This window comes from Malaclemys terrapin, chromosome 19, assembly GCF_027887155.1.
Source record: "Malaclemys terrapin pileata isolate rMalTer1 chromosome 19, rMalTer1.hap1, whole genome shotgun sequence".
Classification (NCBI taxonomy): Eukaryota; Metazoa; Chordata; order Testudines; family Emydidae; genus Malaclemys; species Malaclemys terrapin.
Window position 1 is genome coordinate 23,054,728 of NC_071523.1, and position 21,765 is coordinate 23,076,492.

General features: G+C 43.2%; 1 protein-coding gene across 6 annotated transcripts in view; it reads right to left on the reverse strand.

Moving 5' to 3' along the window:
• Nucleotides 1-7,151: 7,151 nt before the first annotated feature.
• The window catches only part of ERRFI1 (ERBB receptor feedback inhibitor 1), a 98,627-nt gene continuing 84,013 nt past the window's right edge, over nt 7,152-21,765 (reverse strand). For 5 of the 6 annotated variants that reach the window (XM_054008975.1, XM_054008972.1, XM_054008974.1 and 2 more), the window contains 3 exons: nt 11,821-12,016; nt 11,625-11,701; nt 7,152-9,830 (listed from right to left, as the gene is read on the reverse strand). In XM_054008975.1, the coding sequence (XP_053864950.1) occupies nt 8,632-9,830; nt 11,625-11,701; nt 11,821-11,942 (1,398 nt within the window). In that variant the 5' untranslated portion in view covers nt 11,943-12,016 and the 3' untranslated portion in view covers nt 7,152-8,631. Of the gene's footprint in view, nt 9,831-11,624; nt 11,702-11,820; nt 12,017-20,763; nt 21,069-21,765 lie in introns of those variants that run through there. The other variant, XM_054008970.1, reaches the window with a different exon arrangement.

The following is a 21,765-nucleotide window of genomic DNA, read 5'->3' on the forward strand; positions in this document are numbered from 1 at the left end:
ACGCCTCAGCAATTCGGACTCCATTTCCCGCAGACAGATCGCGCTGCACAGAAACCGTTGAAAGATGGCGCCAAAGGTGGACAGAAACAAAGGGATTTCTGGGATGAGAAACGATGCATCACGGGGCATTGGGACAGGACCCAGAATGCCCCGCACCTACTGCCCCCTTCCCACAACCCATGGCGCCAGAGTGGGAAGAGGTGCTCTGTGGGATAGCTGCCCATAATGCACCACTCCCAATAGCGCTGCAATTGCCGCAAATGTAGCCATGACAGCACGCTGGGCAGCTGTCAGTGTGGACAGACTGCAGCGCTTTCCCTACTCAGCTGCACTAAGTCAGGTTTAACTCACAGCGCTGTACATCTGCAAGTGTAGCCAAGGCCACAGGACACTGTTAGAGCCAAGAATGAAAGATTGGTAACAATGTGTAGGTGGTAATAACATGTTTGGGGCTCAAAGGGAAGCTGCAGACTTTAAGCAAAGAAGCGCCTCACGTTGCCTGAATCATTCTGTGTAAAAATGAATAGTGTCAGTGTTTCCAGAGTTTTGATGACAGTTGCTATCTGAGATTTGAAGCAGCTAACACCTTTGCAAAATTAACCACAGCTAGATTTAGTGCATCCCAGTGTTTAAGTCATCCAACAACATTTTATGAGCAACCAGAGGTGTGGCTTTCATGTATGACTCACAAAAAAAAAAAAAAAAGTTGTGTGTGGATGAAAATAGGCATTTTGGGCAGGGATTAAGCAAGGCCAGAATTACAATGCCGGATGGGTGTGTGTGGCGGGGGAAGGTTAACACCTCTTTCAGTCTATACAAAGGCTAATCACAATGTTACTAGTTAGAATTCTTTGCAATTATAGTTGACCAATATTAAGTACATATGATAGAATTAAAACCATGCACTAAATTTCCTGTGGAAATAACAGCTGAAAAACAGCTGCCAAAAACAATAGTTCAATACTATGTTTTGTTAATACTACCACTTAGAAAATGTTATCAAGAACTGAACACAATGCTTCCAGAAAATGAGTCAGTTTTACATAGAACATGCCACATCATCTTTTGCTATCCTCTGTTTAAGCTTTTTCCTCTTGACATTTGCCTGAGGGAGATAAGCATTCATGTTGTGCTGCAAGCTCCAAAGGAACATGATCCTTGTACTCCCAGTTGTCTGTGCGTAGCCACCTGTTGTCTCTTCTCTTATATTTAGTTTATAAACTCTTTGGGGGCAGGAACAGTCTTTTTGTTCTGTGTTTGTGAATAATCTAGCATGGGAGGGGGGAGGGGGTTGTGGTCTAGGACCAGGACTTTTATGCACTCTGTTAATATAATTATTACTCCACTAGAAAGAAACACACCATGACCAAGCTTTTAGCCTGTGCATAACCCCGAATTCTTGACAAGGCTGCCTTGATACATATACCACAGGAATCTGCCACCAATTAGGGTATGTGCCCATCCAAATGGCATCTTTGTGCAAGGTGTCATTTCTCTCTCATTTCCAACCTGGATTTGCATCACCAAATCTTTACACAGGAATACAACCGAGGTTGATACTACAAGAAAATGTGAACTCCAGGTATGGAGGCTTGCAGTAATTGCACTTCCATGGGACCAGTGCCTGTTGCCACCTAGGAATTCCTGGGAACACTAGTATCAGAGGGGTAGCCTTGATGGTATATATAACATTGGTGGACGTGCAGGTGAATGAGCTGGTGATGTTGTAGCTGATCTGGTTAGGTCCTGTGATGGTGTTGCTGGTGTAGATATGTGGGCAGAGTTGGCATCTAGGTTTGTTGCATGGGTTGGTTCCTGAGTTAGAGTTGTTATGGTGCGGTGCTTGATTGCTGGTCAGAATATGCTTAAGGTTGGCGGGCTGTCTGTGGGCGAGGACTGGCCTGCCTCCCAAGGTCTGTGAAAGTGAGGGATCATTGTCCAGGATGGGTTGTAGATCACTGATGATGCATTGGAGAGGTTTAAGCTGAGGACTGTAGGTGATGGCCAGTGGAGTTCTGTTGGTTTCTTTTTTGGGCCTGTCTTGTAGCAGGAGGCTTCTGGGTACACATCTGGCTCTGTTAATTTGTTTCTTTATTTCCTTGTGTGGGTATCATAGTTTTGAGAATGCTTGGTGAAGATCTTGTAGGTGTTGGTCTCTGTCTGAGGGGTTGGAGCAGATGCGATTGTACCTCAGTGCTTGGCTGTAGACGATGGATCGTGTGGTGTGACCGGGGTGAAAGCTGGAAGCATGAAGGTAGGCATAGCGGTTAGTGGGTTTTCGGTATAGGGTGGTGTTAATGTGATTTATACCTGTCTCTGGAGATTTCCATTACGTGCATCTGAAGAAGTGAGGTTCTTACCCACGAAAGCTTATGCTCCCAATACTTCTGTTAGTCTTAAAGGTGCCACAGGACCCTCTGTTGTTTCTTGGGAACACTAGGTTATTGCTAATTGTTAATGGTGCTGTAAATTTTTAAGATGTTGCAGAAAGTTTAGAACAATGTCAGTTGGCACTCCCAAAATCTGATTTACTTTCTGCTTTGGTTCAGTTTCAGGATGTTAAAAAAAACTCCAAAACCATTGGTAGAAGGTGCCTAACATTGTGACCAGGTAGTAGATAATGTTTTCACCCCTCAGCTCATAGAGAGCCGAGAATTCACAGCATCATCTGCTTTATGACAAATTATACAGTTGGGAAAGGGCTCATAGTTAAGTGAGAGCAATATGTCACCTGGTAGGCAACCCAGTCTCCCTCATGGATGAGGCAGGGATTCTGGAGGAATGGCAGAAGCATTTATTATCCCTCAACTATAGACATGGAGTCTAGAAATGTTAAATCACATCTAATCCATCAGAGGGGCCAGTGCAGGAGAGTTCCCTTTTCTGATTTCAAATCCATCAAGCAGTGGGGCTTCCAAAACTTCCACTGGGAGATTATTGTATAGCACTTATGTATCCATAGAGAAGACCTTTTATAAGGTTACCCCAGCTATTGAAGAAGCTGTCAGTGGTATTGATACATACTCATATATCCCCCCTCCTTCCATTCTAAAATGCACCTTGCTCTAATCTGCATACTCCTGAACTGTTAAGAGGACTCTATTTCTAGGCATGTCTACTTTGCAATCTGCTTGTCCTGACCAGACCTCCCGTCTAGCAAGGGGCTTCCTTTTACACAGTACTGACCTCTGCCAATCTCTGCCCTGGTGAACACATGCTGCCCAACCCCTGCACATTCAAACATATGATCAGAAACTCTTATCAAGGCATCACATCTTGCTTGTGCAAGTCTTATGTGCCAGTGGATGAACAGAAGAACCTCTGCTGGCTGGAGCCTGCAGAGCTGCCCATGTAGCAGAGAGGCTGATTACTCATCGGGGTAGCTGGAAACATGACTTGCGACCCACCCAGGATTTATCCCTGAAAATATAGAGGAATCCTAAACAGTCTGGGGATGTACACAAGATTTCCCTGCTTCCTTGGCCAGTGCCCTCCTAAATTTGCTGCTAGGGAGAAGCATTAAGCCATGGAATAGGTTCAGGGTACCTGGGGAAACCCCGCTGTGACAGTCCACGCCCCTACAGTTGCGAGCGGCGTGGACTATCCGCCACCGTCCGTCAAATAGCCCTTCAGTCCAGGGCAGTATGGCCTAGCGGCCAGTGTCTATGACGTCCCCTTTACCTCAAGGGGACGTGGCCTGACGGCAGGAGTCTGTAACACAGCCCTCGGTTACCGGGCAGTAGGGCCTATCGGCCAGAGTCCCAGAAGCAACCCTCGGGTGGATGGTAGCATGGCCTAGCGGCCAGAGGCCATGTCATTGGGGCGTGACTGCCCCAGTAGGGGGACCCCGACCCGGGGCCCTAACAGTAGCGTAGTGCTTTTCCACCAACTCAGCAGGGGGATCCGACCAAAACACGCTGAGTTTCTCCGGGGGGGGCAGGTACCACTCTGTCACCCTTCCAGGGTCCCTTCCTACCAGGCTCTCCATTGGGGTCTCCCAGGAGTCATTGGGTCCTTGGTACTTGGCGAATTCGGTCGTCCCCTGGGTCTCCTCCAACTGCCGGGCTGTGGATGGTGCCTCTTCCCGGTGCAGCCAACGGCTGTGGCTGGTCCGCCGCAGGAGCTTCCCTGGCAGGTCCTTCTCCTACAGGCTCCAACCCAGAATGAGCTGGTCTCCCTCCCTTTATACTCCTATAGCACTTGGAGCATGCCCAGTCCGCCCAGGGAGGCGGGACTTCCGCTACCAGTCCCTGGGGCTTAACTCCTTCCGGGTTAAGGTGGGGTAGCCTGGCCCCACCACACCCACCATAAGGCTTTTTAGCAGGAAAGTGGTCAGCACTGGAAAGCATCCCGTATAGAACAATCCTGCACTGTCCTTGATGAAATTAAAAAAAGCTCATTAGCTCACGCAGTTCAGCTCCAATGTCTATGCTTCAGTTGACAAACAAGAATGGTAGCAGTTCAGGAGAGAAAGGGTTTGCACTATCATGGAAAGACACCAGTGATCGTAAATTGAGTCACACAGGCTTGTAGTGTGCAATTCCTGTTAAAGCCAAGAGGAATTAGGTGACTAAAACCATGCAAAATTTTGGAAATTGGGGGGGTGGGGGGGAGAAAAGGAAAGCGAAAGGAAGATTAGAGAGTTTAGATGCACAAAAATCAGGAACTTCCCCCAACTTCATTACTAAGCAAGTGTAACAGGCCCATACACAAAGCCTCCAGCTTGAGGAGGAAAATTGACATGGCTACATGAACAGAAGACATTTCAGCCCAGAGGATAAAGGACTTCTCTGCCTTCCCCATCCTTTCCCTCACCCCCAAAAAACAAAGTTATAAGCACCTGAAAATGAACATGCTTCTGTCACCATAATAAAAAGTTTATGACTACCATGAAGGACACCACATAACATTATAATGTTGGCCTCTGAGTCCACACTTTAATTGCTTGATTAAAATTCAGCATCCTTCTTAGCAGAAGTTATTTCTCGTACCCCCTATAAAATAGAATTACTGATGCCTAGGCTACCCCTCTCAAAGTAAGTTAAGGTCACTCTGTTAGTGTGCTGGACACTTTAGGTCAGTATTAAGACCAAGTCTCTGTCCTGCGGAACTCATAAGTCAAAAGAGATAGCACAGCCAAAGACTGGCATGACAAACCGCAGTAGTATTATGAGTGAACAGAGATATCTGCTTCTTAATTTGAGTTTTACCTTAGTTTTGTATTTTGTTCATCTGAGAAAGCTCTGCTGAAGGCAGCGCTAAGGCTCTCAAACCTTTCAGGAGCAGAGAGCTTTAAAGGAGAGACTTGAAAGAAAAGGTGAAGGCATGACGGACTGGGTTAGGGAGGGGTTTCCAGGCACCTGGGGCCACATGGAACAAGGCCTGGAGACAAGAGTGGGAGGAGGACATGAAGGGGGTGGTTAGTCATGCAGCTTGGGTGGAGCAGACAGGGTGAGGGGGTGAAGCAAAAGGAGAAACATTTCTAGTGAAGAGACACCCATTAGGCTACAGCATGGCTGATAATCAGCACTGAAAACCGGCTGCAATTTAGTGTTGCAGCTGGTTTGTCAGCTACTGCAAGAAGATACGTGAGAACGTGTGGTGTGTTCAGGCAGGTGATTAAATACAGCTCCACTTTAATGACAGGCTGTAGCGGCAATTCCTAAATTCATACTCTACCTAAGAGGAATTCACAAAAGCCCCAGTGCTCTTATAGACTGTATGAAAACCAAGCACAGGAATACTGCTGAGATGATGTATTCCAGTAGATCTCAAACTAGCGGGGAAACAGGCTCACCTGGGTGGGTCCAGAGCAGACAACGATAGGACTGGAAAAAGAGGCAAGTGGTTACCTGAAAGCCACTTATCTTTCCTCTGGGCTTCCACAGCAACCCTCACTGCAGAGGGCTCTAAGGACAGCACAAGCCCAGCGACCCACATTTCTCTTCACTGCTCCACTGGTACTCAGTGATCCTGCAAGTACATATGCGACTAGCCTGATGATGGCACCAACAGCTCTGAACAGGTTAGAGGAGATTGTGGTAAAATCACTATGCCACCAGAGCTACAGCAATTTTTAAGAGAGCTTCATGCAGGTTTCAGAGTAGCAGCCATGTTAGTCTGTATCCGCAAAAAGAACAGGAGTACTTGTGGCACCTTAGAGACTAACAAATTTATTAGAGCATAAGCTTTTGTGAACTACAGCCCATTTCTGTATCCGAAGAAGTGGGCTGTAGTCCACGAAAGCTTATGCTCTAATAAATTTGTTAGTCTCCAAAGTACCACAAGTACTCCTGTTCTTCATGCAGGTGTACACTAGAGGTCTCTCTAATCATAAGAGCTAAATAATTAGCTTTTGTTGCAAAAATAAAAAGCCCTAGGTGTGGAAATTCAGTGGATATGGAACCCCTATAAACACGGGCCCTACTTATCTTGAAATATCACTAGCCTACTTCACAGGGTTATTTGGATTTAATAGCTAAAGTGCTTAGATTACAAGATCATTAAGTCAGGGACTATCTGCATGCTTGTCTATTCACTACTTGCTATGTACTTTCTCGAATATCTTTTCAGGGCTCATGCACCAGGTAAGTATTGTGTTGTATAAACAATGCTGCCAGCTTCTTTCCTATTGAACAGAAAAAATTAGTTCGATTATAGAGTTATACTTTATTTCACCTAGAAAAAACATCCCTTCCCCTACCTTCCCTCTGTCCACTTTTGAGCTTTTTAGCCTCGGAGCTTTTCAGGTCAGGAACACTGCTGAGCTCTTTTGTGTTCGCTACAGTGGGTAGCACATTGTGGGTGCTACCGGAAACAATCAATAATAATAGGTTTACTGATCTTGATAGTCTGTGTATCATGAATTTATGGCACATCTTATTGGCCAACATAAGTTAGACACACCCTAAAATAGGCTGGCAAAGCTACACAATGAAATGAAACCAGAACAGAAGATGGTATGCAACGTGAATGAGTAAACACTGCTGTAGGAACCTTAAGATTAGATCAAGAATTGCAAAGTTAACTGTGAAGCCTTAAAATGTTGTATTAACATTGCCTGCATTTATGCAAATTTTAGAAAAAACACACTGAAAACTAAAATGCATGAGACTTATATAAACCACAAATAAATCAAGAAACATTACATGTATCATAAATAAGTATATTATAACTTTATTAGATTCAAGACATGACAATATTCAAAATAAAACAAAGTGAATAAAATCCTTTTGTTCAATACTGTACACATGATGCAGAAATATCAGTGCATTTTCTATAGCATGTATTTCACCTTCATTTAGTTTGTACTAAAACATAAGTAAGCTTTAAAATAGCTCAAATAGCTCATTCAGCAGTTTAAACTGTAAACAGCTTGTTCATTTCTGTGAGGAGGAGAACATTATAGTAATGGACCTCCATTAATGAGCACCTCTTCTCCTGTGCTTATCTATAAAAGGATAAATATGTGGAAGTATGCACAAGAAACAGCTAATGCACAAGTGTTGCATCTCCCCGGACCTAAATGGAACAGTGAGGCAGACTATGCGGGTTGGGTGAAACGGAAACAGAAAGAAGCAGTATTTGAAGCAAAGGTAGATGTGACTGACACGGTTTGTAAATGGAATCATGTTTAATTTACCAAAAAAAAAAAAAAAAAAAAAAAAAAAAAGACCACACAACCAGAAAATACTGAATAGAAACCAGAACACAAGACCAGCTTGTGTTGTGTTTCTGTTTATAATACAGTCAGGAATTTGTATACTAGATAAGGATGTAGTCATTGCTGTCCATTTACTAGCAATTATGGATAGATCTCTTTCCCCTGTCAATTTTAGGACACTAACATGCATTCCTTGGACCTCTTAAGGAGATAACAATGGGTGAAGGTTAGCAGTAGCTGGTCCAAGTCTCTGCTAGGTAAATCTGCCGAATTCTACCACGTGCCTGTTAGTGGGTGAAAGAATCCAAGAGGCACCATAAAAAAAAGCAGAAGTCGAAGCCCTGTTGGAAGCTACTTCACTAAATTCTACTTATATCCTACTAAGTTTTCAAAATATTGGAGACATTAAAAAACAAGTATAAACACTTTCCAATACACTTCCAAGTCTTTAAGTAGATGTCAATTTCCTTCTAGCCAGGTTAGCACATCCTAGCTAAAGAGAACAGGGTTTGTTCCCAGCAATGCCATCTTCTGCAAGAGATTTTAAAATGCCAAGCCTATCATTTTGGAAATGCCTGTGATATAACAAAAATACTGTACTGCACTTTCTTCCCTGATTTCGGTTTTAGACATCAAAACTGGATTTTTTCTTAATATGCCTTTACAAAATATATTACTCTAGGATAGCGTATAACTGGCCAATGTGGCTATGGTTACTCCATATGTTTGTATAAACACTTTACAGTCTTCATTATACAGACCAAGACAGGCTTAGTCCAGACAAACAATTCAGAGAGATATGCAGCATAACATAAGATGACTTTACCATTAATACCCCACTTTTCTGCTGAAACGGGAAGAATTCTATTACTTCATTATTTGAGAACCTTTCCTTGGATCTCAAACTTAGCAACATGGTTAAGATCTACTCCATCCTAAGCAACTATTGTGAATCATGTTCCAAGAATCTATGGAGAAACCACATAAGACAGGTGTTTTTGTTTCACGGGGCCAACCATGTCCATTCTAGCTTCTGAGTCCTGCTTTGCTGTGGCAATAGCTGTGGTGCAGTCACCAGACCAGGACTTCACTTCTGAGTTTGAGCTGATTTCTTCTGCTTCTCTGAAAAACTTCTCATACTTGTCCAGATATGAAGGCCTTTCAGGCAGCAGATAGTAGTGTGTTGAACTGGCCTTCTTACCATTTTCAATAATGGGAAGAATGCAAGGGACCCTGTTCGCAGATCCATCACTGTTTTGTCTTTGTAGAGCTTTGCTGCTGACATACTTAGGATCTGGGGCAAAGCTCTGTGTGGGAGGCATGACCCCATTGAGGTACAATGGCAGACTTTTAGGGCTCGGTGTACGGGAATTGCTCCGTGATAAAGGTTCTCTCGGAGGCACTTTGGGAGGCCTGTCTTCATCACTGTATGCACTAGAAGCGACTTCTGCTGACCACCTTCTATAATCCGGTTTGAGCGCCCTAGGAGGTATGGGAACCCTAGGGGGGACCTCTGGTTTGTCTTCATCAGAATTGGGAGAAGCCCTATTTAAGTGGCTAGATAGTCTCACTATTGGTTTATTAAAAGATCCAGCTGGCCCCGAATGAGACCTTCGTAAACGCCGATGCTGCTGTTGTGGAGGAGGACATGGGGTTTGTGTACATCCATTTAGGTTAGTTGTAGAGTTGGCATCTTCTGATTTCGGTCCTGCTGGGGCATCAAAATAGGCATAATTGATCTGTCCGCAGCCCCTAAAGCTCCGCCTACTTGGAGCACTGGATTTAAAAGGAGGAAGTCCATAATCATCTAACAAAAAGTCAGTGTCTGAACTCGTTAAGAATTCCACCTCTCTATCGACATCATCTGGAGAGAGGTCCTCAGAAATGGGCAGTGGAGGTAGTGGTCTAGAGCTGCGGTCATTGGAAGATGCAGAAGAAAACTGAGGTGGCCCACTCTTTGTTGGTGTATGAGGAGGCATCTCATCAGAAACACAGCCCACAGTTACCGACAGTTTGCTGAAACTAGGAACAAGATGATCTTCATGCTTTGAACTAAGCTTCTCACTTTTGGGACTAAGAGAAGATGGGCTGGATTTCTGAGGTGGGACCCTGACACAGCTTTCAGTAAAGCAGTAGCCATTTGTTGGTACAGGGTTTGAAATGTGCCCTAGGATGGGAAAATAAAGTTAAGAATGTCCATCTACATCCCCACCATGAATTTATGGCAGACGATCTAGCCATTCATTTGCCCCCAATTCAGCAGTAGGAAAAATGCACCCTTAAGAGTTTTGTTAATTAAGGTATTAACTACAGTAATCCTGAAACACACCTGCATAACAATACATTTATGAACAGCCAGCTGTTGTCCCCTACATATAGCTTGCCTTACACAGCACACTGCATCATTCTTAAGCAAGCTTCACAGCATGCATCCTCAGAGTACTCCTGGAGGGATTCTGCAAGACTGTGCACCCACAGAAAATGCCCTTCCTCCCCCCGCAGATTTCCTGTGTTTCCCTACAGAAAACGGCAGGGAAGCAGGGGGGAGGGAGAGAGGGTGACAATGGTCACAGTTTTGGGGGGGATTGCCCCCCTCCAAACAGAGGCGAGGCATGGGGGCACACAGGGTTAAATGCCACTGCCCCACCCCTTGTTCTGCAAGCGCAGAGCTGCCCAGCTGAAGGAGGCTGTGTCTCGGCTCTGATGACTCTGCAGCTGAATGCTGCCTCCTGCGTCCTACTGCCAGTCGTGCTCCCCTTCTGTGTGCTGGGAGCCTTCCCGCTTTCTATTATGTGCAACGACATGCAGTGTCCCCTCAGCAGCAGCTAGGGCTCCCCCGTTAAGCAAGCCCATCGAACCCTCACCCTGACAAGCCCTACCTCCCTACACTCGGATCCCTCCAATGAGTCCCCCACACCCAGACCTCCACCCCACTGATCCCCCACCAGCTGCACCTGGACCTCCACTCCATCAAGCCCCATCTCCCCACATCCAAACCCCCCACTGAGCCCCAACTACCTTCACCTGGATCTCCTGCAGAGTCCCATTGCCCCTGCAACTGGAACATCTCAACGAGCCTGTGCATTCAATTCTTCCACTAAGCCACCTGCACCCAGATTGCCCCACAGAAACATCACCTGGATCCCCCCACATTAAGTCCCTCCACACTTGGATCCTGCTGGGCTGAGCCTGCCCATCCACACCTGGTGCACCTGTCACAAGGGAAAGGGCCCTGGGGCATTTCTGGGGCAGGCCCAGTCCTTGCACTGTGTCAGGGTCAGGTGCAGCCTCTCACTGCCAAGTTTCTGTACTGGGGGAAGGTGGGGGCTTCAGGGTGATCTCCCACTTCAATGCTCCTCCTGTGCGCCCCACTGCCATGCCAGAGCCACATTTATTTATTGACAAATAAAAATTTGCTGAATTTTGCAGAATTTTAAAATATTGTGTGCATAATTTTTAGGCACAGAATTCCCTCAGGAGTATCAAAGGGAGTATATTCAACACTATGTAATATATATAAGACTTGTATTATAGCAGTGCTCCAGTTAAGTAAGACAATTAGAGACCCAGGGCACAACTTACCTATCCTGGAGACAGCCCTGTTTTAATGTGTTTTAACATGCAGTTGATTTGCCCCAACCACTTTGCAACTATTTCCACAGAGTTCTATCCTTGTGAGCAAGTTCAGCTAAATATCTAACAACACTCAGCTTCTTACACACTTACACTAAATATTTTCCTCAGAACAAATAAAAGTATACTATTAAGATACTAGGCAAAAAGTCAGAAATACATTGGAAAGAGTCAAAGTAGTGTTTAAATTCTGTCACTAGAGGGCAGCCTGGTGTCTAAATTCAGAAAGTCTCCCCTACTGTAGATATTAAAAGGGACAGATTGTCTCCAAAACCACTTCCACTAAACAGTTTATATCAATACATCTCAAAATCTTCAGTGTACATACCAACAGATGTACAATTTTGCTGTGCTGATGGATTCAGATTATATGCCATCGCTACAGGTTCCACATTAAAAAAAGTCCTGAAAAGAAAAAAAAAAAAATATATTCTGAGTAAGTGAACCAGTTATTGGGTCCACCTATGTCACATGCTTGGTAAGAACTCTCAAATCCATCTGCAAGGTTAATTCTCCCCACTTACTTTTCAAACCCATTGTGGCCACTCCAGCAGGTTTTCAGACTCCCTATGCCTTGGCCATTGTGAAGAAATCCAGTCTTTAATGGACCGCTCATCTCCTGAGCAGCAATTCCTGCTGTTGACATTGTGCCTTGCTCTGCAATGTTGCCAAACTTTAAAAATCCACAGTTCTCGCCAGGTATCCTGCAGCTTTCATTCCCTTTAGAGGAAAAGAGGGTGTAAGTACCACTAAGCAAACATGAGTGAGTCTCCCATTTTAAATGCCACCCAACTCTCTGAATTACAGTGACTCCTTTGTGCGAGGGCCCCTCTGGCCCAAACACCTGCTGAAAAGAAGGAAATATTTCACACATCACAGAAACAGAAGGGCAAACACTTTTGACTGTAAAAACAAATCCAACAATTAGAATAAGTTCTGTAAGAGTTCATTTTTGGGGAAACATCAATCCAAAGATTTTCAAGTTTCAGTAAAACAGGTGATGAATAGAAGTTTTATGCCAGCAAATTCAGACCTTGTACACATACCGACAGTTACTCAGACACACCAATTTTGCCAAAACATACAAATCTTTGTATAACATTGTATTAGACAAACCTCCCTCTGTATTATTGTGATAAGGAGTCACTTTGCCAAGGGTTTTAACCTAAAAGGAAGCCGAAGCACAATAGCCTGACTTCAAATGTAATCTTGTCAAAGACTCATTCTAATAGACTGAATATAAAGTGACTGCTTAAATCAAAGGTTTGATCAATTCACAAGTGTTTCAGATAAGATCATTATATTGAATAATCACTTTAAGTGTTAGCTACTAGAAATTCATTTGTCGGTCTCACAAGGTTTCCTGCTAGCATGTATCCCACAACAGTTCCAAGCTATGGGGTTGAGCAAATCTAAACAAAGTAGAGTCATCCTTTTCTATGAAGCCTGTTTTGAATGTGTGCACAATAGTTTAGTAGACACATTCACAGTGGGAAACAGATGTTCTGGCAAACACTTGAAATTCAATTAGAAATTGTAATGTATGGAATATGCTGCTTTACAAGGTTTTGCTTGTGTGAACCCACCGACTCTCCCCCCCAATTGCTGAAAGAACAGCTGTACATTCTGGACAGTGGAGAAACTGCAACTCAGTGGAACAAGACTGCATAAAGTGAGGAGGATTAAATATAACAAGGCAGGAGAACCTCAGTCTCCTCACCTGAATACAGACACTAAATGCCCTAAAAAAATCACTTTAGAACAGACCCTTTACCTGCTCAAGGAGTACAGTGTACTGTTTAGGGAAAGATAAAGATGACATTTACATGATCATGAAGAGATAGATGTTTACTGAACATGATCTATCTGTTACACTCCACATCACTGGGTACTTGAAAGGAAATTCTCTCCAAAAAGTAAAACCAGACATGGGTTAGGGACCAGATCATGTTCTGGCATGCTTTTTAAGGGATACACAATGAATACCCTGTACTGTTGATTAGTTTGGTTCTCTCCCACCTCCCCTACCTTTCATTATTCCATCCCCTAGAAAGCGTGTTCAAGAATAAGTAAGGAACCTGCCTGTTCTCTGTCTAGAGAAAGCCAGTTTGTGCACAAGTTTTTACAAACCATGAATAGCCATGCACACATTTGCATCAATGCAATCAGTGCAGGTTGTTTCTGTCTTTCTCTCTCAACCCAAGCGTTTCTTAGTCAGACATGTTGCCAGAATTTAGAAGGGAGAACATCAGCTTTGCTGGAATTGTGCAAGACTCAAACTCTGCCATTTTTTCTATGACAGGATCGCACCATGGTCTTAAAAAAAAAAAAAATATCTTTATTTCAATAGAGTATCTATGAAAAGGGAAAAGCTGAAATAGACTATACACTTCTTAACTACGAGACACTACAAAGCAGCATTTATTTTTAACTTTATCTAGTTAATTCTTACACCACTAAATCAAGTTAGACACACTCCTCAAACAATGGAAGCTAGGGTGGATAAAAATCTATGATTTAAAAATAAACAAAAATGATTTAAATACATTTTTGTTTTTAAAAGTAAACCAATTTAAAATTAAATTTGAAATTATGATAACTTACATTAAGGCATATATTAAAAAAAGTAAAAGCTATTAACAACCTGAATAAAATGAGTTACGCTGCTTAAATAAACTTGCATTGCTACAGTGTATCCTCCTGGTTAGCAAAAAGTACCAAATTTAGCATAAAGGCTATATTTAGTTCCAAATCAATATGTTTGAATGGTTACCAACCAATAAGATTAAAATTTTCTTTAAGAAATACATGGATATGTAATTCCAGGAAGTGATTAAAGCCATTCTATTAGCTGATAACTAGCAAATGAGTTGAAGATAGAGGAGACCCCAGTTAAAGTATTAACCTCTCATTCTTTCAGTTGTACAAGGACAGACAGGGCTATCCACTACGGGGCTGAGACTGAAGTAGGACACTGATCCTCAAACTCAGTTTCATGTAGCATTAAAGACAGACATCAATCCAGGCCAATTTATATCACATTGGGCAAGTGTCCTAAACTAGAAATGTTTGTTCCAATTGGAGTTTGACTGCTTATGTCATGAAGATGTGTCAACATTTTAAGTCTTCACTTGTTGCCTAGAGGACAGGTAAGGGCTCAATTTACTAGCTACTTCACACTTGTTAAGTTGTTAGAAGTGGCAAGAATTAGAAAATGCAGTTTAAAAATAATCCGTAGGCTAAAATACTAAGAATGGGTCCAAGCATTCACACTAGATTTGATTTACCCCAGTGTTTTCACCTTATTGTGCTTACAACAACCGGCAAGACCACAGAGAAAGTGTCTGTTGCAGTATTAAAAAAAACAAGATGAAATAGGAAGGAGACTGGTGTTTAAATAGTTTGAAAGCACATGTAGAGTAGAGTGCTTGCTCCGATTACATGAAAAAGCCTGCAGGGATTGTAAGAGGACCAGCCTCCACCTGCTCCCATGCCAAAACCACTAGTAGTAATTAGTGTGTGTGTCAACCTCCTAAAATGCTGTCTAAATCTCAGCTTTCAGAGTGATTGTGCAACTATTGCCAGCTCTGAAATCCCCTTGGAGTTCTAAGCTTCCATTTCAATAGACACTTAAATATTACACTCAAAAAGGTACTTCTCATTGTTTCCATCACCTAGTTTTCTGAATTAAAAAAAATTTAGACAATTTGTGCGTTCATTAAGCCTACTCACTTCTAACAATAATCTCTTTGTGAATTCACAGAAGGTGACCTGCCTCTACATTTCAATAGGGAAATGTGAATGGACTGTTATGAAACTGTCCCAGCTTCCTACGTTCTTGAAGTGGGAGTAGGAGGGGAAGCAAAGGGCAATATAACTGTTTTACCTTTTTGCACCCTGGGTTTAAAGAGTTTGTGCTACTATTTTAAAATACGTAGCAAACTGCTTAGCATTGTGAACTTGAAGCTTAGTAAAGAGCAAGCCCTGAGAATCTATGAAAGACAGCTGCATTAACTCTTGCTTTTGGATGGTACACTCTCAATAAGGTTACTGAGGAATACATTTGAAAGTCAGTATTGTTCATTGATTTATGAACATCAATTTGCAGCAGAAACTCATTTTACAGAGAAGGTGGGGTTATCATGTGACAGTTACTGAGTTTGTGCATTAGCAAAGATTTAATAAAGTATTGTACTGTCATGAAATCACATGACAATTTAATTCATTTTTACAAAATATAATAGGATATACTATCCATACCATAAATAAAGCTAAACTGCACTTATCAAAGTAACCAAACTACCATTTCCTTGGTTTATGATGTTTGTTGTGCAAATGAGTGAGTTAGGAAGTTAGGTTTTCACAATGGGTTTCCCAGTTATGCTGATAAACCCTACTTGCATAGACTAAAGTGATTAGAAAGATACACAAATTATTATAATTTTCAGGTCCTCCCAGGCTTTTATCTAGTCAAGAAGCTAAATTACTATGAAGGAAAACTACAAATTAGTTCTTGCTTCAATCACTAAACTCAGCAGACCCAAGCTAAAGCAATGCAAAACAATGAGTTTGTGGCAGTTTGGTTAGCAATGTAACTGTACAAGGAGAGAATTAAATTTAAAAAACATTCATCCCAGACCATATTGCCACAAGTATAAATATTTGGATGTTACGATAGCATACAATATATGGCATGCCCTATGTAGATTTTTTTAGCAACTCTCCTTCTGAAAAAAATAGATCTATGCACATACTACAATTATATTGCAGCTACAATTTGTTTTTCATATCTGATCAGAAATTAAAATGTGAATTTCCATTTCTCAGCTCCAACTCAATCTACTGTTGTGATCTTGCAGCAATGTTTTATCAGCCATTTTTTCTGAAAGCTATAGAATATTTAGATACCTCAGTTATTTATTTACTGGCATTACTGTCAGGCAATCATCATCACAGTACTCAAATTACTCCTGGGTGAATTCTGTGCCACTGTGAGTGCACAGAATTCATGACCCCCACAGATTTCTTTGCTTCCCCACAGAAAAATGACTTTCAGACAGGGAAGCAAAAGGAAGCTGCAAGAGCAGTCACGCACCACTCCTTTGCAGCACAGGTACAACATTTCAGGCACCCAGAGCAGCCGACTGAGAGGTAAATCACCGCGGGACTGGGGCACCCCACCCAGTGGCTCCTACCCTGAGCCAGGATCAGCTGCTAGTCCTAGCTTGGATGGAGGCAGGAGAGGACAGGACTTTCTCTTCCCTTGCAAGAAGTAGCTAGGGCTGTGTCAGACCAACCCCCAGAAACCTCCCCCAGCTGCAGGAAACTCAACATCCTCCCCTGCTTCCTGCCCCCATCACTCCTCAGCTATGGTGGAGGGGTCACTGTACAGGGAACTGCTCCCACATCCACTCAACCCCTGTGCATCCAGACCTCCCATACTCAGACTCCCCTGCCAAGCCTCACGCGGTACATCCAGAACCCCGCTGGCCCTCCATGCCCAAACCCCACCCCACTGAACCTCAACCCCTGCATCTGGAGCCTCCCTGAACCCAGACTTCCAGCCTCCAGACCCGCACCCCTGCACCCAGATCATCCCACACTGAGCTCCCTGCACTCAAACCATCAACCTGAGCCCCCACATCCAGACCCCACCCCACCAAGCCCCATTTCTCCAGCACTCAGATCGGCCCCCCTCCCACCGCTGAGACCCCCACACCCAGACTCCTCCGCTGAGCCCCAACAACCTTCATCTGGAAGCCCCAGCACAGTCCCATTGCCCCTGCATCTGGAACCTGCTCCCCCCCCCACCCCCATGAGCCTCTGTGCATCCAGATCCCCCCACACCTAGACCCCCCACTGAACTGCCTGCACCCAGATTGTCCCATACGGAATCCTCACCCCACACTGAATCCCTCCACACTTGGATCCTGCCTGATTGAGCCTACCTGCCCCACACCTGGCACAGAAGGGCATGTCCCTGGGTGTTTCTGGGGCAAGCCCAGGCCTTGTGCTGTGTCAGGGTCAGATGCAGTCTCACCGCTGAGTCGTGTCCCAGGAGTGGGACGGCTGCAGGGTAATCTTCCACCTTCATGCAGCCAGTGGCCTTGCTCCCCACTGCCATGCTGGAGCCTCTGCATTTATTTATTGACAAATAAAACTGGTAGAATTTTAAAATATTGTGCACAGAATTATTAATTTTGTTATCACAGAATTCCCTCAAGAGTATCAAATTATTCTGATATGCACAGGAGGTCAAACTGTGCCTTAAGAATGCACCACACGTAATGGAATTGGATGCAATTTGCAGTGAAAATTGTTGAATGCCTACAAAAAAACTGGACAGGGATTACACTCTGTGATGCTACCTGCTGATCATGCTCTATGACATAAGGAGTTAAAAGCTGCATCCATCTATTATACAGTCTCAGAAGGAAAAAAATTGCTCCTTTAAAAGCAGTAAGAACACATGTTCTTAACCTAATTTTGCTCACCTTGCCACCACGTATCATTAGCGAATCTCAGAAGCAATTCATAGGAGGGGCACATTTTTGTCATACAAGTCATTCGTTCAGCTTAGCTCTTCCTTATTTGACAATATGATGTAATTTCCTCCTAGAATATACTTTTAGAAGGGGATTTCTGTTAATTTGGAATGATAGCTAAGCCTTTGTGCTGTTTTTTAACATTTAACCATTTCAGATCCTAATTAGAAAGCCTATTGCTGTTACTATTTAATCTACTTCCTGAAACTCATGGCATACTGTAATTAGGCTTTGAAAGTCTAGTTTCTCCAGTGGTCATTATATAATGCCAAGAAACCCACATCCGGCAAACAATCCTAATAACAGCTTATTTAAAACTATTTGTTTTATACATAATTGTATCTTATTTGTAGAGCACCATAAGTGTCCTCAGTGCTTTTCAGAATAACAGGACAGTCTCTAATCCACAGCTGTGATCTAACTCAGAGTAAAAATTCAAGCCTTTATTTGGATTTTTCAACTCTGAGCATCAATCTTTAGGAACATTATATAAACAAAACAGACTTAAAATATATTGGATAACCCTTGGACAAACTGATCTCTCAAGCACCTGCTTTGTCTCATCAATCTTGAAAAGCTTCATGGATGAATCATGTTTTAGGGAGAGATTTGAGTGAAGAGAGTGGTAGTTTGGTGCACACAGACAGGAAGACTGATCAAAGCATAAAGGGCAGCAAGTAGGGTGAAGATGACAAAGGAACAAATAGCTTGGAAAACTATGGACAATAGGTAGAAATAAAAGCAGAGATGGGCAGAAGTGGAGTTGTGCAGAAGCTTGAAGTTGTGGCAGAAGAACAGCTAAAGCAACTAGAACAGCTGTGGGAGAAAGTGATTTTTGGATAGATTGAAGGGACTTTTCTATTTGCCATCTACAGGGGACTTAGCCCAGGTTTAACTGTACTTAATTTGGTGATTCAAAAACAGTATTTTGGGGAACTTCTAAACTGTAGACTAAAAACTAACAACTAAGTAGTGAAATGACTGCCCTGCCTCTGCTTGTCAGATTTCAGTCTCGTGCTCAGCCTTGATATACAGCAGTGGTTCCCAACCTCTCTCAACTACTCTATCCCTTTCAGGAGTCTGATTTCAGCTCTGCTTTCGGCGGGGCTTTCGCTGGAGCTCCAGGAGGCAGGGCTTGGACTTCAGCATGTATCTTAGCTTCACGGGGCCCTTTCTTGCCACCCCCTAATGCAGGCCCTGCATTTGCAGCCGCCCTAAACCCATCCTCTGGTTGAGAAACATTGATACTGTAGATAGAGCAGTATAAAGAAGTCATTGCCTATATGAATTTTTAGCTTGTACTGACTTCGCTAATGCTTTTTATGTAGCCCGTTGTAAAACTAGGCAAATATCTAGATGAGTTGACATATCTCCTGGAAGATCTCTATTGCTGCCCCCCACTCCACTACTAGGGTTATGTGTACCCCTGGTTGACAACCACTGCTATATAGTATCATGAAGTCTTACAGTGGATATAGCCAGCTCGCATTTAAAAAAAGAAACAAAACAAAAACAAAACAAAACAAAACCACCACAACTTAACACCTAAATAACTATACTAAATTTGATAAATTCCACATTACTGTACCAGAAATTCAGAATTCAGAGTTTTCACTTCTACAATACCTTATGTGCTGGGAAGGAGGGAAGGTGAGGGTCTTGAATCAAAACTTTAATTTCTCTCTCCAAAAGAAAGGTGTTAACTAAGCCCTAAAGAAACCTGTCAGCTTTCTGTCCAGGGCACACTTGATGAAAGCCTATTAGATTATTTGAATTTTAAAGGCAACTTGCAAAGGACAGACAAATGGGTTTTGTGGCCTTTTTAGCTTCTTTATGGTACATAAAGGCAGCCTAAGAGGCTTGGTTAAAATATTCTGCTTGTTTTCTACATGAGAAATGCAGACTACATCTGCCCTGGAGAACTCTATGGTGGTGGTAGAACTACTAAAATAACATCAAAAGAGTCTAAAAGTGGGGAGACTTCAGTTTGGCTATTTAAAATGTAGGTTTGTTTTTGCTACTACCTCTTTTAACTCCTGTGTCTATTCAGTATTTGGGACAAAGGCTGTCTTTGTTAAAGATTCACACTCTCCTCTTCCTCCCTTTTCCCCCGCCCCTTCAATTAACGTGTATGAGCTCACAACAAGTACCGGAGGCAAGCCCCCACTCCCCTGCCTCCCTGTGCCAAGATTAGGAAAGTCAGATCCAGCATTTCCAATCTTTTCAAAAGGTAAAGGCCGTCTACATTGGCAACTGAAGGACAAAATAGTGTTAAAAAAAAACCCCTCGAAAGACAAAAGTTTTGCCAACGAATAGCGCTTTGCCTGCAGAACTCTCCTGCTGACGGGGGTGCGAGTTTTGTCAGCAGAAACAGACTTTTCACTGTGCCGGGGGGGGGAGGTGCTCGACCCCCCCAGCTCTACCCTGGCCCCGCCCCCACTCTCGCCCTTTCCTCAAGGCCACACCCCACCTCTTCCAACCCCCTCTCTGGAGGGGACCATGTTCTCCTTCTCTTCCCCTCCCCTCCCAAACAGCTGATTGTGGTGGGCAGAAGGCACAGGGAGGAAGGGGGAGGTGCTGATCCATGGTGCCTGCCAGTGGGCAGGAGGGGAGGGGAAGGTGCCGATAGGTGCTCAGCACCCACCATTTTTTCCCCCCCGTCAGTGCTCCAGAGCACCCACGGAGTCTGCGCCTATGGGTGGGAGAGCTCTCTCCTGCCAACAATCAGCAGCTACACTGCGCGCCTGTTAGTGGCGCAGCTGTAGCAGCACAGATGAGAACACCACTCAGAGCTGGTGGAAAGAGTGCCTCTGAACACTGGTTTGCATCCTTCCAGCATTGTACCTTGGAATGACAAAGATTCAAAAGTCTGCCAGTGACCTTGTCCCTCAGGGCCTTTGCCGTCCAATATAGTACCCTTACCTGCAGACCAGGAATCACAGATCCTGGTTAAAAAACAAGAACCCTCGAGCTGTGGATAAGTTCCATGAGACCACTGAAGTTTCAAAGCCACTATACACCATTCATATTGTGCCATTAGAGTAGCGAGAGGTGTTCGACACAGTGTCCGGTGCGGTCTTTGGTTCTGACCAGTACAAACGGGCTATTTCGAAAAACCAAAAACAAAGCCATGAGCCCATGTTAAGAGCTAGAGTGAGTAAGAAAATTTAAGTCATCTTAAATTAGTATGTAAAGAGATGCATCTGAACCCACAAAGTGCTTTCAGTTTATTTAAACGTTAACAAATCAACTAGAAGGAAAAAGTTGCCACTCCCCACTCTGATGGTTCAGTCCAGGGGGAAAAAATTATGGCAGTATTATAACTCCTGAAAACAGAAGTGTGTAATGGAAATACTAGACCTATAACTAGGCACATTAAAGTGTGCTGCAATAAGTTAGACCGTAAAAGTGTGAAGTGTAACTAGTTTTTATAAAACTAAATTCCAAAAAAACTTCCTTTCTATGGTGATTACAAAGTGTACATATTGGTGCAGACTTTTAAACTATACATTGGTTTGCTCTGCAACTCCTACAGCTTGGTGATCAAGTGGTCAATTTGCAAATTCATGTAAAGCTGTACCTGCAATTTCAATTACTAGCTTTCAAAGAAACAAAAATAAATTATCTTTTTCTGTCTCAGTTTCTTCATTCAGAACAAAAGGTTTTGTTAATGTGCCAACAACATTTTAGGATGAAGAACGGGGGCCTCAATGCTGGTGCAATACTTAAGCACATTGAAGTCACTGAGTACTGATGTGAGTAAAGTTACACATATGCCTAGGTGATATAAGATCATGGCTTAAAATTGGAACTTTTATATATTGTGAATTTTACTACTTGGCAAAAGTAATTTAATTAAATTGCCTGCAGTATGCTCAAATAGCACTATAACATCCAGTATGAGGCCAGGTTAAATAATAAACA